Here is a 15,260-nt window from a genome sequence, read left to right as displayed (position 1 = left end):
CTCCTTAACCTTGCACCCTCTTGCTGCCTCACCCAGTCACATCCTCACTAAGCAGGATCTGATCTGAGCCACTGCAAACTGAACACTGACAACTGCAGGCCTCATCCACATTCCCCCCCCCCCCTCCCCGCCAAGGCTCCATCCCCACCCCCACCACCAAGGCCCCCTCCCCATGTCCCCCCTCACCCCGCCAAGGCCCCATCCCAATACCTCCCCCCATCGCCAAGGCCCCATCCCCAAGCCCCCCAAACCCCTCACCCCCACGGCCTCATCCCCAAGCCCCCACCCACATCGCCAAGGCCCTATCACCAAGAACTCCCCCCCCAACCAGGTCCCATCCACAAGCCCTACACCCCCAATGCCAAGGCCCCCATCCCCAAGCACTCCCCCCACCCCCCACAGCCAATGTCCCATCCCCAAACACCCCCCATCCCCCCACCGCCAAGGCCCCCATCCCCAAGCACCCCCCCTTGCCCCCCCCACCCCCCGCCTAGGCCCCCATCCCCAAGCACCCCCACACCCCCAAGCGGTGAGTCCCGCCCTGTGTGCAGCGGACCCCTGGTGGGGAGGCCCTGGGCCTGGAGCTGCCCCCTACCGGGGCCAGGGCAGGTGGGGCCGGCTGGGCTCCCCACCCCCGCGGGGAGGGGTAGGTGGCGCTGGCCGTTTCTCCCGACCCCGGGGCCAGGGCAGGTGGGGCCGGTCGGTCCCGAGCGCCGGGGCGGGGCGGGGCGCCGGAGGGGGCGGGCCCGCGCCAACCTGTTGTGCGTCCCGCTCGGCTTTGCCGGCGGCCACACGCGCTCCAGCGGGCGGTGCAGGGAGCGCCCAGGCCCGGCGTCTCGGGTCGCCGGCCCAATGCGCCCGCTCGGTCTCGTCTACACCCTGGTGTGCGCCAACCTGTGCGGCTGTCGGGACGCCCCCGCGGCCCCGCAGAGCGCGTCCCTGCGGGCCCTGCGCGCCGCCGGCCTCCGGAGAGATGGTAAGGGGCTCGCGCGTTTGCCGGGTCGTGCGCCGGGTCACCGACGTATCGCCGTCGTCCGCTTCTGTAGGGACAGGGAAACTTTCCTGGGACGCGCGGTAAGGCTCCGCGGCGGCGGGTGCTGTCCCTGTTCCGGGGGAGGGGGGTGGGTGGTGGCGGAGGGGGGGGTCAGGTGGCTCAGGGCCCCCGAGGGGGCAGGTCCCCACGTCCCGGCGCCGCCCCGGGTCAGGCTCTGTGCGCATGAGACTCGGGTAGATGGGGGCTCGGGAGGGGCTTTGTCCGGGCGACTTATGTGTCTTGTAGCCACGGGAGGACAGGGAATGATGTCCTTGTGTCCCGCAGTCAGCCTGGACCAGGGTGACAGCTGTACTGATTATGTGGGGGAGGTGCCCGTGTGCAGCATGTGTGCTGTTTGTCCCCACAGTGACCCTCCTCTGGGGGCGCAGCGCTGGCTCCGAAGCTCGGGGTCCGGGGGACACTGGGCTTTCACCGCAACGCAGGGTGACTTTCCAGGCGCAGAAGGTCTCCCTGTGTTGGCACAAGCACCAGGGTTTGTACAGCAAGCCCCGTGGGCCCCAGGCCGGCCTGTTTGTGTCCCTTATCTGGGGGACACCTAGGTCAGCTTCTCGGTGGGCTACCCCCCAGGTCTGAACTTGATGTATCCCTTTATTCTCACCTGCAACTCGTGTTCCCAGGAATCTGAAGCTGTTTCTCCCACCTCACCCGAACTGACCCCTAGGTTTTTGGGTTTTTTTCCTTCAGTAATAGTATCTTTCTGTCTGTCTGTCCGCGTGAAGTTCTAACACATCCCCAAGGGACTCCCCGGGCTGGCTTCACTGTTTGACTTGGCAGTGTGTGTTCTCGGTGAATTTATATTGGCCATCTTGTTCCCTTATCAGTTTCCCTCTTGGTGTGCCCTGAATTTGGACTTTGCTGAAAGGCTTTTGAACTTTGAAAAGACTTTACTGTATTTTCTGGTGACAGATACACTATGGATTTCAGTGTGTGCAAGTCACAGGAAGTGACGTAGCCGTGTGCAGGGGGCCCAGGGAAGCCTCAAGAGTCACCTCCTGGCCAGAAGATGCCCCCTACTCCCAGCGTTACTTTACCGCGATGTTTTCATGTACAACACCCCACCAGTGCCTATTTGAATACCCTCCATCTTAGTGAAAGCACAGAAATTTCTTACTAGCACTTAAAAAAAAAAAAGGTGTGGGCTCAAGACCAAACTTTTATAATTTTGCTTCACTCGTTTATGTTTCCACCGGGGACGATCTTTTCTCCTAGTTTGAGATTTTACATTTGTTAACGTTTGCACTTTATATGCCCTCTAGGCTGTGTCGAATAAAATGCCATGTATAATTTGCGTGACTTCATAGCCATAATTTTGCAATCCTTAGCCTCCCAAGTATCACTTACAAGACGTCAAGGACAGAAAATGAAAAGTGTGTAACCATTGCCCATTAACCCAAGATTCCAACTAAAACCCAGTCCTGCAGCTTGTAATATATTTTTTTAAGGCAGGCTTGCCTTTTAGTTTTCATTGTTAAAACACTGTTCATCTATCTAGTCTATATGATACATGCTTTGTTTCATCAAAATTTCAAAAGCTAGCCTGGATCGATTTATTCATATTTTAGTTCAAGCTGTTTTGCAGTTTACTAACAGTATATACACACACACACACTTTGATTAATTTGGGTTGCTCAGCACTTTTCCTCAATGTTGGTCTCACTTTACAAACAATATAGGAGGGGGGGGTGGAGAAGGTTAGATTAAAAAAATTGTTATATACAGAGTAAAGCAAAGTTCATACTCATAATGGGTTTTTAATTGGGGGAATTTTTAAAAGGCAGCATATTTTCAGTGTCACAGGGCATGTTTTTTCAAAGAGACCCAAAATTGCCCCCAAAGCAGCAAAATCAGATCTTGGAGGGTGAAAAAATCTTGACTAGTATGATAGTTTGTGGTCCTCTGAAGGGCCCATATGTGTATAGAGGTAGATAGTATATCTGCAGTGTGAGCATGTCATAGGAAGGGACGTGATTAGTAAAAAAAAAAACAAAAAACACAAAAGTCTAAACAAGCTTCTGAAGGGCAAATGATGATAATGGAAAAAAAAAAAAAAAACGCCAAAACTCAGTTGAGAAACGGTGCCACAGAGTTCTGGTGAGGGTGTGAGAATAAGGGGTCTTTGAAAAAGTCTAGACGTTGTCTGGAAAGTTTTCATCACAACAGTTAGGGTGATGAGGGAAAATAATCACTTATTAAATTAAAACCTCTGATTCCAGACGTTTTTAACTTATTCCCCCAGAGTTCCTTGGTGAAGGGAGAAGATAGATAGTCTTGCCCTTTGCACTGTCAGATTAAGACAGGGTGTAAGCTTGGGGAGGACAGGGGGAAACACAGAAGGGCAAAGTTTTCAAATGTTAATTTGGCGTCCTTGGAGGAGCTGGCTCTCGGATTACAAGTGGTAGGAAATCACAGCCAAAAATTAGCCGTGACTCCTGGCCAGGGGTTTTAGAAACCTGTATCTGGTGATGGAAGCATCTTCATTCACCCTTAAGTGCCATCAGTTTCTTCCCACTGACCCGGTTAGCTGCTCCCTAATGCTGCAGCCAAGATTGGAGCAAACAGGGAGGGCATCCTGTCATGGGCACGAACGCGGGGGTGGGGGTGGGGGTTCTGTCCAGCCTGATGCGCCCACAGACCTTGTTTTCATTCTGTGTGTAGCTGATAGCTCCAGATAGCCGGCATTGCTAGAAACAACAGGGAAGTGTTCGAATGGATACGGGATGATGTCCTTGTACCCAGTGTGGGAGGCTGGTCTGCCGCGGTCTCCCGGCCTTCCGGAACTCTCCGTCACAACGTGTTCTTGTTGTAAAAGGGTTATCGGCAGACCCGTTCGCTGTAGCTGCAGAATGGGTGAAGGTGACCCAGTGGTGGTGGAGTTTGGTCCCTGCCTCTGAGGGAAAGTAGATCGTCTGGCTAGGAAGGATTCCAGTATAACAGTTTGCAAAACTCAATTGCATATTTATTCTTCTCCTGGTATCATATTTGTTCTTCTTTCGCTGGTTTGCCTTTGACGCCCATTCCTACCTCTTCTTATTTACGTGCCTGCACAGTTGGTGTTTTGGTGATAACTGGTCACAACCAGCGTTGCTTGCTCAGTGTGGATCAGAAGCGTAAAGGTAGCAGTTAACCGACGGTGTTACTTCCTTATTTTTATTTGTATTCATTTTATTTTATTTTATTGGTTTTTTGATCTTTATTTTTGAGAGGGGGGAGGGGCAGCGATGGAGGGAGACAGAACCGGAAGCACGATTCCAGGCTCCGAGCGGTCAGCACAGAGCCCGACGCGGGGCTTGAACCCAGGAACCATCAGATGGTGACCTGAGCCGAAGTCGGACGCTGCACCGCCTGAGCCACCCAGGCGCCCCCACTCATTTGTTTTTAAATTTAGATAGAGCTTCCTAGTTGGTGTGGGAAGCCGCCAACGGTGCAGATGCACTCTCCTTTGCCTTGATCCATTTTGTTGTTTTCTGTGTTTTTTTTTTTTCAGGTGCTGGTGGGAAATGATTCTGAATTTAGTTTTGTTTGTTTGTTTGCCATGCCAGTGCCTGAAGTGTCTGTCACTTTATCACTGTCTAGCGATAGGCCTGCAGTTTTACTAATTGTGGCCTTGGATCTCTAAGGAGTCAAGCTTGCGTTTGGATAATATGGGTCTCTGTTGTCACCAGCGATGACCGCACGTCGACTTCCATGTGAACATCAGATCTTTTAGGGAAGGCGACAAGGCAGAGGACAGTTAATGATTGGGGTTGGTTTGTATTCTGAAGTAAAACTGACATACAATATCCTCTATATATATACACACACACAGACACAGACACACACGCTCCTATCTATAGGATGTCTATTCTATACACTGCAATATTAATTTACAGTAAATTATTTTTAAGTGACTGAAAGCGAAGAATCGCACTAGGGTCAGCTCTTATGTTCTTCTGTGTTCATATTTTCTTTTTGACTCTGAGGATATTAAAGTTTCATGATCTCATAGAGCCTAGTGATGATCACATATTTTAAATGTAATATAACTTTGACTTGCCTGTTTAATACGGATTCTTCTAAATGGGTGGGTTGAAACTGGTGGACATACACTGTAGTAGGAAATGCCACTAGATTGTGAGTTACAGTAATGACATTGAGGTTTTCCCATGACATGGGATTTTCCCTTTCAGGGAATGAGAGGAAAGCTTTATTGTTTCAGAACAGTAGGGCCAGACAATGGAGCAAGGTCCCCAGAGTCATTGGTCTCTGATGGCCGGTGATAAGCGTGCTGTCCCGCGCTTACCCACGCAGTACATGGGTACTTGGCCAACATCTTTGTGAAATTCTTCTTTATATCAGAATAAGAACGTCTTTTAAGTGCGCCAGCTGTAGGCGTCTGGTCCATCCGAGCCATGCCAGTCAGGACAAGCTCCCTGGCTTTCTTTAAGGTTGTCTTTGTTGAGTTCATTCCTGACTCGACCGGGACCATCCTCTAAACACGAAAGGTCGAAAACCAGCGTGCAAATAGTTCTTTATCCTGAGCTCTGCTGCTGACCCCTACTGTAACTTCTTCACGTATTTTGCAGTTATTTATTGGGTCCCTCATCTTCGCCAGTTGTGCCGGATGAAGGGTTATCTAGCACGTTTTGAATAAAACATGCAGGGTTCCTGCCTTCTTACAGCCTGCAGTCTCTGGGCAGTAGAAACAAGTCCATGCTTAGTTCCAGTGTATTGCACGTGCCTTTCAGATGCGTTCTGGAGAGCCCCAGGATTTTCTAGAAGCACCTTAGGAGTCATCGCCTGTGTGCCAGGGGGCTGAGCGTGTATCGCTTCAGGCTGTCCACCCCTTCCTGAACAGAACAGGTCTACGTGTGTTTCAGCATTTCTGTGTCACATATTTGAATCCATCGTAAGATTGTTCTTTGTTGCTTTTGTTTGTTTGTTTTTTGAAAAGACTTTGGGTTGCAGTCGGAGAAGTGTGAAGGCACAGTGTAGAGTGATCGTTGCTTTTGTGGAGGAAATACACAGGGGTGTGGGAATTCACAAGGAGCGCCTAAGCTACATTTGAGACACAGGGGAGGGCTTCCTGGAGGAAGTGACGGCTGAACTGGGGGATGAAGGGTGAGTAGGAGTTAGAAGTTGGGGGCGGTGAGGAAGGAGGCTGGAGGTTGCTAGTGAAGAGAAACAGTGCCTGCCACGATTTGGACAGGAGAACATAGCCTTCAAGGGTCCCCTAACTAAAGGTCTGGGAAGTAGGGTTAGGGAGTCTGACCATTATTTGTGGCACAGTGAGAAGCCACTGAAAGAATTACTTTGGAGGAAGACAGGTCCTGTGTTGTGTTTCAATACTGACCGCCAGTGTTCCTAAGAAGTCAGCCAGGCCAGTGAGGTGGCCAGGAACAGTCTCCCTGTGCCTCCACTGCCCATGGGACATGAACACGGGATCGCTTAATTTCTCATCATGACAGTGGTCGACATGGCTGACTTTTCCTGCCCGAAATCTCCAGATGTTAGGTGCAGCTGCCTTGGGACATCCCCCCGGACGCCTGTGTGCAGCCGGGCACACCAGATGCTAGATTGTGTCACTGTGTCTGAGGTCGCTTTATGGTAATGTAAATAGTGAAGGCAGCCTGCCTCGTGTGTGTGATGTTTTACGTCCTTTCAGACTTCTGTATTTCAGAATTCATGCGGTTTAAAAGGGAACATCTTTACACAAACTTTTCTGTGCAGGACAGTTTTGGCAAAAAGATCCAGGGGAATGACACTAGCAGCAAAGAAAGAATCCCAAACAAACGCTGCGGCAAAAATGTTCTCCCTCCCTGTACCGTATTTCAGGACCAGATGTAAGTCATAAATAAAGGAATAAGCCCACGGGACACTAAGTGCACATGTGCACATACAGGAAGAAATATTTTCTTCCAAGGATTTTTTTCTTTTTTTCAGAATGAGAATGAAGCATGCCTTGTTTCTTACGGGCGTTGATGATGCGTGTAATAATAGATCTTTGCTCTGCGCCATGGTATGCTGACATCAATGTATTAGCTTTAATATTGATAGATGAATGCTGTGCTTTTTTTGTGATTTGTGCTGAGTGCTGGTTAGTGGTTTTTGTCTAATCGGGAGGCAGGGATGTCTGTGGAAGCATCGTAGCATGGGCGTAGGGTTTAACTCTCATTACGAGGAGTGATGTTTTCTGATTTTTGGATTTTTTACTCCAGCACTTTTTTTTGTAGAGTGTTTCTGAAGGCAGATTGTTTTAGGGACAGCATTTTACCTATAAAAACGAGCCAGACGAGATTTGGAATCTGGTGTCTTTGGACTCCTGATTTCTGAAATTTGGAAGCCAGCATGCCGCCTGGGGGCTGAAGCAGCTCTGTGAGTCCTGCTGGCCGTGTGCTGTGAGCAGAGGTTGTATGATCTGCTGTGTTAGTTTCGAGCAAGTCGTTTCAGCCCCAACGTGACAAGTTCCGCATTTCACTGTAACGTTCAGTAAGCAGTTGCAGCCCCGGCCGACTTTTGCAGACTTTAGCTATGCGGCAGCTTCTACTATGTCAAATGCAACGAAATGAACCAATACGTGTGCAGCAGACCCACTTAAAAAAAGCCAAAATCGGTGTCTCAGAGTGTAGACGTGAGTTCGTAAGATTCACGTGGTAGACCCCGAGAGAACATTCGCCTCTACTTTCTGTGTAATTCGATCGCCCTCGTTCGTGTGGTTTGCGCATCCACAGTGAGGCAGGAGCATGACGTTAGACTAGAGAACAGGTTAGACTGGGGGACAGCACTGTTACAAGTTAGCTCGCTGTTGGCATGGAGAAGTGACAGCTGCCAGTTCCTCTGACTCCTCAGACTTGCACGCCTTGGAAAGCACTCGTAAGACCTAAGCAAGCAAAGCTGGCTCGGGCTTCTTATTAAATAAGGCACAAAAAGTTCCAGCCTGCAAGGGACTGAATGAATGTCTGTGTCCCCCCAAAATCCATACATTAAAAACCTAACCCCCATCGTGAGGATATTGGCAGGTGAAGCCTTTGGGAGGTCATGAATACCGTTAGCACCCTTACCAAAGGGACACCAGGGACATCCCTCATCCTTTCTGCCGTGTGGGGATACCGCAGAAAGATACCGAATCTGCTGAGCCCTTGATCTCGGATTTCCCAGCCTCTAGGAGGAATAAACTTCTATTGTTTAAAAGCCACTCGGTCTCTGGTGTTAGAGCAGTCTGAATAGGCTGAGACATACCTATCTCCGGGTGCCACCAGGGAATGACTATATCACAGCCCAGTAACATTGCTGATTTTTAAAATTATGTCCGTGACTCATAAAAGAAAGTTTAGATGAGATGTTTGATGGGTTTACCAGTATCCTAAACTGAAAGTCGTATTAGCTTAAGGATGTATGGATTTCGACCAGAAAATTGGCATTTCTGTGACAGCCTTGTGGGAAAGAATGATTGTAGCCTGGATTATAATAAACTTCTTGTCATGCTTTTGGTGGTGACTAATAGATTTGTGTTAGGCAAGAGGGAGGTGAGGAGGGATTTTATTAGCACTTTGGATTAGACCATATTGGAGTCAGAATTCTCAATAACTTGGATGAAGACATAGAAAACACATCTTCCAAACTTGGGTTTTTTGTCTGGAAAGAACAGTTAGTAGGTTGGAGTAGATGCATAGAATGGCAGGCTTTTTCTATAAAGGGGCCAGACGGTAAATATTGTAGGCTTTCAGGCTATAAGGTCTTTGTTGCAACAACACAGCTCTGCCATTGTATGAAAACAGCCATTGAAATTACATAAACGAATGGGTGTGGCTGTGTTCATTCCAATAAAATGTTATTTTCAGAAACAGGCGGTGGGCCTGAGGGTGTAGTTTGCTGACTGCTGAATTAGAAAATCCACATGCTCTTAGGTGGAAATAATGGGCCGATCCTGTGACCTTCAACAGGAATAAGTGCAAAGTATAGTTCTTTGGCTAGAAAACAAAAATAACTACATAATTACAGAATGGAATAACTTGGATTAATATCAGCTCATGTCATGATGGATGGATGGATGGATGGATGGATGGATAGATAGATGGATAGATAGATGGTTAGATGGACAGATGGGTGGATGGATGAATGGATGGTTAGATGGATGGATGGATGGTTGGTTGGATGGGTGGAAGGATGAGTGGACAGATGGTTGGATGGGTGAATGGATGGTTAGATAGACGGATGAATGGATGGATGGATGGATGGATGGATGGATGGATGCATGGATGGATGGTTGGTTGGATGGGTGGACAGATGAGTGGACAGATGGTTGGACAGGTGAATGGACGGTTAGATAGATGGATAGATAGTTGGAAGGATGGATGGATGGATGGATGGGTGGATGGATGGGTGGACGGATGGGTGGATAGATGTGTATGTCTACGTCTGTGTCTCTGTCACCCAACTGGTTTAAGTGAACACAGCTTATGGCTTAACAAACAGTGTGATTGCTGAACAATGATAACTGTCTATACCTGGCATCATCATTAATACTGTGTCAGAATAAAGTCAGACTCTGTTCTGGTCCATCATGTATGAGGGTGTATGCTAGAGGTCTCTCTCCTGTGGATGAATCCACCTCTTTGTCACTCCTTCAGTCGTATGACCTAATCCCACAGTTTACTACTCTCCTGTCTTTAATGTTTCTCTCCTCACTGGTTCTGTCTCCTCAGCCAACATGGACGGTCAAGTTTCTTTGCACCACCCACAACACATGCAAGCTGTTTTACTGTTGTTCTATTTTGTCGCCATGTGAGCATCTTCGGTGTCACCACAACTCGTTGTCTCCACTTCCTGTACTCTGCCTCACCCACTGCAACATGAAGTCACCCCGTGGCTCCACTGAACTGCTCTGGGTGATGTCACGGTGATTTGTAGTGTCCTTTCAGGTGGGCTGGTCTTGTCTTGAAACTTGGTCTTCCCTTGGCTTGCCGCTGCCTCTCCTTTGCCTCAAGTGCTCCTAAGTGCAAGGTTGGAATAGTGATAAAGCCAGAACTAAGATGGTGCTTGGTTTATTTAGGTTTCTTGAAGGAGCAAGATTAGAGAAGGCCTTAAAAAGTATATTTTGTGTGTTATTGTCCCCGTAACCATTTATGAATAATGAAAGAAGCAGCAAAGATCTTAGAATGTAGTGGGGATTTTGTGAATACAGAAAAGAGCCTTCAAAGATAATACATATATGCATATATATATGTATATATATGTGTGTATGTATATATATATATATATATATATATATATATATATATATATATAAAACAACCTAGTAAATGCTACAATTGCAATGTTTTGGGGGGAGATATGTGTAAATACATTATATATATAAGCTTAAAATGTTCTAAATAGGATATTTATAACTATAGAAATAGGATTTTGAACACCTGGATTTTGTTTTCTGAGATCATGGAGTACTCTTTTATTTACTTTTTTTTCCTCCTTGGCTGGATCTTCATCTAACTCTCTGCCCTGTGACTCCTTGTATGTTTTCTTAAGGCTCTGACCTCAGCCTTATCTTCTCTCTTTGCTCGCTGATAGTTTCTGGAAGATCTTAGTTTTGTCCGAAGTGTTGATTGCCACTTATGTGTCAAAAGACCTGTGAATATACATGTGCTGCCTCTGCCTCTTGACTGAGCTCTGAACGTGAGGGCAGTCCCACGGGTAAAGGACACTCTCCAAGTTAGAAGCCTACTAGTGAAGCAGCTCGTTTTTGTAACTTTGAGCTTATGCATCCAGTGGTGAGTGCCTTCACAGTATTAATCCTTTTCTCGTTGCTGTTCTTGCGGACACAGCATGAATATGTTTGCATGGACTGTCGAGGGAGTGTACTGATGGGAACTGTAGCTCTCTGTAGACTTTCTCAACTCCAACCCCACACAGGGAGAGTTGGCTACTCGTTTATTTATCCTACATTTCCATCATGAAGCCTATAATGGTATCTATTTACCTGCCTGACTTCTTCTGATGTGAGTGCCCTTGCTATCGTTACTAAAGCCAAGTGTCCTCACTGTCCGCGTCGCTGTCTGGCACGTAGGAGGGGCTCAGCAAGGTTCGAGGAGTCACTGCATCACCCACAGCCAGTGTCTTCATTTTGTGCTTGGTCGTGGAACCACATGAGCCCTCACACCAGTTGTAAACACATGGCAGAAAGGGTATTTAAACTCTGTTCATTGTCGGGGGCTGTTGGTATCAGGGAACAGGATAGGCAATAGAAGACGAGGAGTAGGTGCCGAAGGTTGTGGAGATGGAAAGTTATTTAGCTCTGGGAGCCTGTGCAGTATCCACGTGGATGAAATCTAAAGGCAGGGAGGCGGGAGGGAGACCCTTCTTTACAGGAAATACAGGCACAGTGAGCATGAAGTGATCAACTTTTAAAGGAAGTGATTTTTTGATTGTGGGTGCATGATAATAATGCCTGGTATTTCTGGAGTACTTGGAACGTGGCAAAGTGCTCTCTCCTAGCGCGTCTCAACAGTGGTCGGTGTGGAGTTGTTTCCAGACGACTTTGTGGGTCATGCCAAGATGACACATACTTTAGACTGCCTCCTTGGGCGTGAGCGTGACATTTGAGGGTTAAATTTGGACGAACATTGAGGAAGGGTGTGAAGAATTTACTCTTCCCCTCCCCCTGCCCAAAAAAAACCTCCACACCTGTACTGAGTAGAATAAATCCTTTTAGGGATACCTTTCCTTTCCAGTGTTAATATTTGAGAGCTTTTACACAAAATTAATAAAAGATCAAAAGAAAGAGGTAAAAATAAATGAAGGATCATGAAACAAGTCTTTAAAAAGTTTTTTTTTATGTTTATGTATTTTTGAGAGACAGAGACAGAGCGTGAACGGAGAGGGGCAGAGAGAGAGAGGGAGACACAGAATCTGAGGCAGACTCCGGGCTCTGAGCTGTCAGCACAGAGCCCGACGCGGGGCTTGAACTCACGAGCAGTGAGATCATGACCTGAGCTGAAGTCGGCGACTGAGCCACCCAGGAAAACAAGTCTTAAGGCTCACTCTGGATGATGAGCTAATGGACATTAAGGAAAGATGAATGCTTCCCATTCTGTTTGTATAGGGAGAGCGTGTTGAGCTAATATGCTGTTTTACTGGGGATGAAACAAGAGAAGCGCTATCGAATGGAATAAAAAGTATGCATATTCCCTATAAAAACAAAAAGTTCCCTGATGGAGTAGGTGTGGATTGAAAGGGTTTTTACAGAGTGGTTAATCAAAAATAAAAGAATGGAGTGAGAGTTGTTTGGTTTAAATACAGCATATGGGGGGATCCTGTACATTCCTGGAGAAGAACTGTGGCTGTGTATTGTTTTGTGTCAGTGCTGAGTTTGATGCTTTTCACCCAGCCCGATCCCCGTAAGCATAAGCACTGAAGGTTCGCCCAGCAGTTGTGTAGTAGGCGCTGCCCGCAGGCAGCGCCCTGTAGGACGCACTGGGGCAGAAACAGTCCAGCCTGAGGCACAGGGTCTGCTCTCTTGAAGCTGATGCTCGGGCTGCAGAGATCAAACGTGCCTGTGAATCAGCACAGGGCAAGGCAAGTGGCCCTCTGAGTGCCACCACTGAGCGCCCTGCTTTGTGTTTGAAGGTCGTGTTGACCTGATTTTCACGATAAATCATCTATCCCTAGTGCTGAGTGTGGAAGAAAATGACATTGGTTGAGCACGGTATTCTTCAAAGGCTGAAAAACATCACCCTCATTGGTTAGCGCCACTCTGTGAATTAAAAATTCGAGCAGAAGAGGATCTCTTAATTGTAGAGCTGGGAGTCGTACTTGCTTGGTTTTCTCTTTTACGTGTTTAGATGTTAGCCTAAATACTCCTGAACCCTAACAGCAACAATGTGGGCTCGGTTCGCAACGCCCAGTAAGTTTTTAATATTTAATAATTAACATTTTACTGTGTGATGTGCAGTATGATTATTTGACCACTGGATGGCAGTAGAAAAAAGACACCTTTAGGCACCATTTTTTTTTTTTTTTTTTACTCCCTCTCTTGGGAATAGGACTCCAGTGATGGAAATTTCACACTTCTCAAATACACTGAAAAAAAAAAAAGAACAATAATGATAATCTGTCATTAACATACAACTTTTCTAGTCTATGGGATCTCAGTAAATTTTAGAATAATTAAAATAGTTGAATCAATGATATATGACTATTATATTCCTTGGTGCCATTTACACATCCAGTTTGCATGCCTGTCTAAAATTTATGAAAATAGAATTGAGAAACATTGAAAGTCATTTTTGGAGCAACATTTGCATGTGCACAGCCACTTGTTGCCCAGTTTCCTTTGAGCACAAGACCAGTTGGTTGGCCACTCTAAACTTGCAGAAATCCCCTGGAGACTCCTCATTACTTGCCAAGCGTTCATCAAAAATAAGTTATTTGGGGGGACGAAAGCATTATGTATCAGAAGTGAGAAATCATCCTCTCAGATACTAATGTTTATGAGATCCTACGGAGATGTGGGCTGAGTGGTGAGCACGTGACAGCATGGGAACATGAGACCCATAGGTCACTACCAAGGTGGGGACGGTATTCAGTTATGGTGAGCAGTTATGGGTACGCATGATTGCTATGTAAAAAAGTTGGGTTGTGTCCATCGGCTTTAATAAAGACTACAGAGGGGCGCCTGGGTGGCGCAGTCGGTCAAGCGTCCGACTTCAGCCAGGTCACGATCTCGCGGTCCGTGGGTTCGAGCCCCGCGTCGGGCTCTGGGCTAATGGCTCAGAGCCTGGAGCCTGTTTCTGATTCTGTGTCTCCCTCTCTCTCTGCCCCTCCCCCGTTCATGCTCTGTCTCTCTTTGTCCCAAAAATAAATAAACGTTGAAAAAAAAAAAAAATTTTAATAAAGACTACAGAGTGCCGTGTGAAAATGGCCAAATTTGGGTGAAGACTTTAGGGCAGATAGGAAAATTATGTGTTGGCGTCTGTCTTCTGCTGACCAGTGGCCCGCAAAGGGTTCGGGTCCTAATTCTGGAAGCTCTAAATGATCTTTATGTGGCAGAGAATTTGCAGGTGTGATGGTGCTAAGGTTCTTGGGCTGCGGAGATCGTCTTGGATTTTTGGAGTGGACGTCCCTGTAGGAGAGGGCCAGAGGGAGATCTGACACAGGCAGGAGAGAGGGCGGTGTGAGCACGGCAGCAGAGACTGCAGTGACACGGCCACATGCTAAGGGATGTCAGGAGCCACCAGCAGAAGATAGGAGAGGCAAAGAATAGACTCTTCCCTGGAACATCCAGAGGGAGCATGGCCTTGTCAGCACCTTGATTTTGGATCATGGCACCGGCCTCTAGAGCCGTAAGGGAATAAATATCTGTTGTTTTAAGCCGGTCAGTCTGTGGCAATTTGTTACAGCACCTGCAGACGCTAAGGGAGGGCATGAAAGATATTTTGATTTGAAAGATGAATAGTCGAACTGTTTGCTGAGTTCAGTTTTCTAATCGTGTATACATTTCACTGGCCAGGAAATCTGTATTGACAATGTAATGGTGCATTTAGAACTCTGCCTGTGAGAATTCTCTAGTTAAGACAAGCCTTACTTTTGCCCTAGTTCTGTGTCCGGATATTTTGAAAATTCTGGCTTCAACTCTCCTCTGTTTTTCCGATCAAATTAAGTCCTGACGTGATCAAAAGGGCGATGTTCCTAATTCATTATAGTTTCGCTGATTCTTAAAATTCTCCCTTAACCCATGTCCTTTGTGCCTTGGTCGGCTCTTGTTTATTCTACAGACTTTTGTTGCACCTTCAGTGTGTGTTAGTTAGTTTCTAGGCCAGAGTGTGGGGCAACAGTGTTGAAAGTGATGTGGTGATAATTCCTTTGTTAATTAGCTATGTGTCATGCTTGTCATCCACAGAGTGCTTATTAGTCGGGAGAGGAGGCTGAGGTATATATGTGGTATGTGTTAGTGCCGTGGTGATATTATATGATACGTGGTGGAACGTTGAAAAGGGATATCCCGATGAGATATTTGCAGATATTAGGGTTGTTGGAAATTTGCAACTCAGGACAGAATGAGAGAATTCCAGATGAATTTCTGAGCCCAATTCCATTAGCTGACATTGAACTCTACACTCGACCCTCCAGAGCGTCAGTGTCCAGCAGAGACAGGATGCCAGTCTACGTCATTTACAGAATTTTAGCAGCCACATAAAAAAGAAATGCATGAAACTAATTTCAGTGGTATATTTTA

The 15,260-nt window shown here is 47.0% G+C and overlaps 1 protein-coding gene across 2 annotated transcripts in view; it reads left to right on the top strand.

Annotated features, from left to right (window-relative positions):
- Window positions 1–728: 728 nt before the first annotated feature.
- PDGFD (platelet derived growth factor D) overlaps window positions 729–15,260 on the top strand; it is a 222,330-nt gene continuing 207,798 nt past the window's right edge. The window contains exon 1 of one of the 2 annotated variants that reach the window (XM_047823327.1): window positions 729–976. In XM_047823327.1, the coding sequence (XP_047679283.1) occupies window positions 853–976 (124 nt within the window). In that variant the 5' untranslated portion in view covers window positions 729–852. The remainder of the gene's footprint in view (window positions 977–15,260) is intronic. The other variant, XM_047823326.1, reaches the window with a different exon arrangement.

Source organism: Prionailurus viverrinus, chromosome D1 (genome assembly GCF_022837055.1).
Source record: "Prionailurus viverrinus isolate Anna chromosome D1, UM_Priviv_1.0, whole genome shotgun sequence".
NCBI classification, from domain to species: Eukaryota; Metazoa; Chordata; class Mammalia; order Carnivora; family Felidae; genus Prionailurus; species Prionailurus viverrinus.
Note: the sequence above shows the minus strand (reverse complement) of the source record. Positions and strands in the feature narration are given on the sequence as shown.